This window comes from Leishmania panamensis, assembly GCF_000755165.1.
Source record: "Leishmania panamensis strain MHOM/PA/94/PSC-1 chromosome 14 sequence".
Lineage (NCBI taxonomy): Eukaryota > Euglenozoa > Kinetoplastea > Trypanosomatida > Trypanosomatidae > Leishmania > Leishmania panamensis.
In genome coordinates, this window is record NC_025859.1 from 435,512 (window position 1) to 438,330 (window position 2,819).

At 56.5% G+C, this 2,819-nt stretch overlaps 1 protein-coding gene across 1 annotated transcript in view; it reads left to right on the top strand.

Annotated features, from left to right (window-relative positions):
* Positions 1–735, top strand: part of LPMP_141090 (kinesin K39, putative) — a gene marked incomplete at both ends in the record, with an annotated part of 4,367 nt that extends 3,632 nt beyond the window's left edge. Inside the window, one exon of the mRNA XM_010699038.1 lies at positions 1–735. Within this exon, the coding sequence (XP_010697340.1) occupies positions 1–735 (735 nt within the window).
* Between the last annotated feature and the right edge of the window lie 2,084 nt (positions 736–2,819).

The window sequence follows — 2,819 nt, forward strand, 5'->3', positions numbered from 1 at the left end:
TTGGTGGAGCAGGAGCGTGACAGCACGACGGCGGACCTGGAGGAGCGGCTGCGTGACGCAAAGAAACGCTCAGCGGAGCTGGCGAGCCAGCTGGGGACTACTGTTGCTGCGAAGACGCTGGTGGAGCAGGATCTCATCATGATGAAGGCGAATCTGGAGGAGCGGCTGCGTGACGCCAAGAAACGCGCCGCGGAGCTGTCGAGCCAGCTGGCGTCCACTGCTGCTGCGAAGACGTTGGTGGAGCAGGAGCGCATCATGACGAGGGCGGATCTGGAGGAGCGGCTGCGTGACGCCAAGAAACGCGCCGCGGAGCTGGCGAGCCAGCTGGCGTCTACTGCTTCTGCGAAGAAACAGCTGGAGCAGGAGCGCGACAGCACGATGGCGGACCTGGAGGAGCGGCTGCGGGGTGCCGAGGAGCGCGCCGCGGAGCTGGCGAGCCAGCTGGCGTCCACTGCTGCTGCGAAGACGCTGGTGGAGCAGGAGCGTGACAGCACGAGGGCGAAGCTGGAGGAGCGGCTGCGGGAGTCCGAGAGAAAGGTTTCTGTGATAGAAGCGTTGTTGAGGGAGACAAAGTGTAAGTGTGAAGCTCGTGTTGCGGGGCTCAAAGAGGAGTGCGAAAAGTTGAAGGTTGATGCAGTGAAGTATGCGAAGAAGGTGCGAGTTCTGGAGTCTGAAAAGCGTATCGATGTTGCCCGACTGCAAGCGCATCGTGATGCCCTTCACCGAAAGGAGTGAGTGTGGTGTAGGAGTTTTTATGCGAGTTAATGTGTTGGTTTGGTTTTTGCGTGGAGCTGCCGGTGTCGGTGACAGAGTTCGTATTTGCTGTACAGTCCTTATGCTTTTTTTTTTACTTTCCTTGTGTTTAGACTTTGACGCCGTGACGCTTGCGTGGTGGTCATTCGGCTTGTCGACAGCCTTAGACGTGTGCGGACTCGGTTGTTATTATAGCGTCGCCGTTCTGTTTAGTTGGGGTGCTTGAAGTCCATTACTAAAGGCAGGAGGTTGAGGCAGACCCAAGGAGTACACGGGTCGTTCTCAGGGAAAGTAAACGAGGGTGTTAGTAGCGCTTGACACTATCGTGGTGGAGCTTTGCGTGGATGGCAAATGCCTGTTGCTGCTCGTTTGCGCACGAGATTTCTCCTAACTCTCGCGTGTAAGGTATGCTGGTGGCATGGAGGGTGTACAAGCGTGTTGTGGACTGCGAGTGACATGTCTATTTTTGTGCCCACCAATCACGTGAAAGGTCAAATACTGCTGCGGTTGCGTTGGCAGCGAGCTCGGACACCGGGAGACAAGTCTGGTGACGTTGACCCTCATGCTTCTCCGCCCTTTGACGGACTTGGGCTCCGCATTCATTGGTTCTACCTGTTCCCCACCTCTGCCCATCACGCACAAACCTACCCGCCTACCGGCGCGGCCTGCCGCGTTCTCTTTCCCCTCTGTTTTTCTGTCTGTCGCTTCCGCTACGGTCGCGTGTAGTGTTTAACATTTTCTCTGTGCCTTCGGTGTGTGTAGCAACGCATGCGAGCGTACCGGTGCAACGGCACTTTTGTTTCTCTCGCTCTCTCTTTACCCTCTCCCTCACGGTTGAGGGGTGGTGGGTGGCGGTGCTCGCCAACGCCAACCCGAGCGACTCACACGGCACTACGCCCTTTTTTTTATTTGCGGCACACGCACGACCATTATTTTCTGCCGGGTACGGACGTCAATAACAATCGCAAGCCGCACGCCGCCTCGTCATCTGTGGCTACTTTTTCATCGAGACATTCAGACCTCGACGCACGCGTTCTCGCCCCTTCACACCCACACACACACCCACACACACACACACACCCACACAGTGGGTGGCATAGAGACTATCTTCCCTTCACAAGGGCATCCATCGCCTAGAGGTACGGTGTAGCGCACGAACACCTGCACACACTCACAGAGGTGCAGCACAAGAGAGCATCGGCCGTCAGTACCATTTATTGCTACGCCGTCTGCTTCTCTACTTGAAGACACACACAGAGACACACACACACACACACAAACATATATGCCTGTCTGTACGTCTGTCTGTCTGTCGGTTGTTTTGATTTCCTTGCGCTGCTTCACTGTCGGGCCTTTCCCCCCTCCCCTCAGCTGCCACGCCTTCTCAACGCACCACTCTCACGTTTTTCTTCCTCTTCTCCCTCTTCTCCGACTCCCCACCCACCTCTTGTCGCTGCTTTTCCACGAAAGCGCTCCTCTCCTGCTCTTCTTTCAACATCTCTCGTCCGCGCCCTCTACGACCCTTTCACGTCACGAGGTCGCCTCTCCTGCGGCTCTTCTGTGGTTGACGTGTGTGTTTCCTCCTGTTCTGCTTACATGCTTCAGTCTTTTTTTTTTGATTCCCCGTCACATACGATCAGTCCTCCTCAACGGCTCTGCCGCCGTCTGTTCGAACTTGGAGGTTCTACCCAACGAACCAGCGGCGTGTTTGCCCTCACCCGGTCTTCTCAATGTCGTTCTCTGTTCGATCATCTCCACACCGCGCACCGTCGCGCCCCGATGCACGGAGTTCTACCCTCAGCACCAGCAGCAGCAACTTTGTGTATCCACCAGTCACCTCCTCCGACTCAATCAAAGTTTCGATCCGCGCTAGGCCGCTCAGCCCAAGAGAGCTTTCCGCTGATCACGCGTCAAAGAACTGCTGCCTCCGTGTGGACATTGCCAGCGGCACCGTGCGACTTCTCTCATCCGCCAGCGTAACTTCGGCTTCTCTCGACACTCACGACGACGACGGCAGCGTTACGCGTCCAACGAGGGTTAGTTCTCGTAGGGGCAACGGTACAATC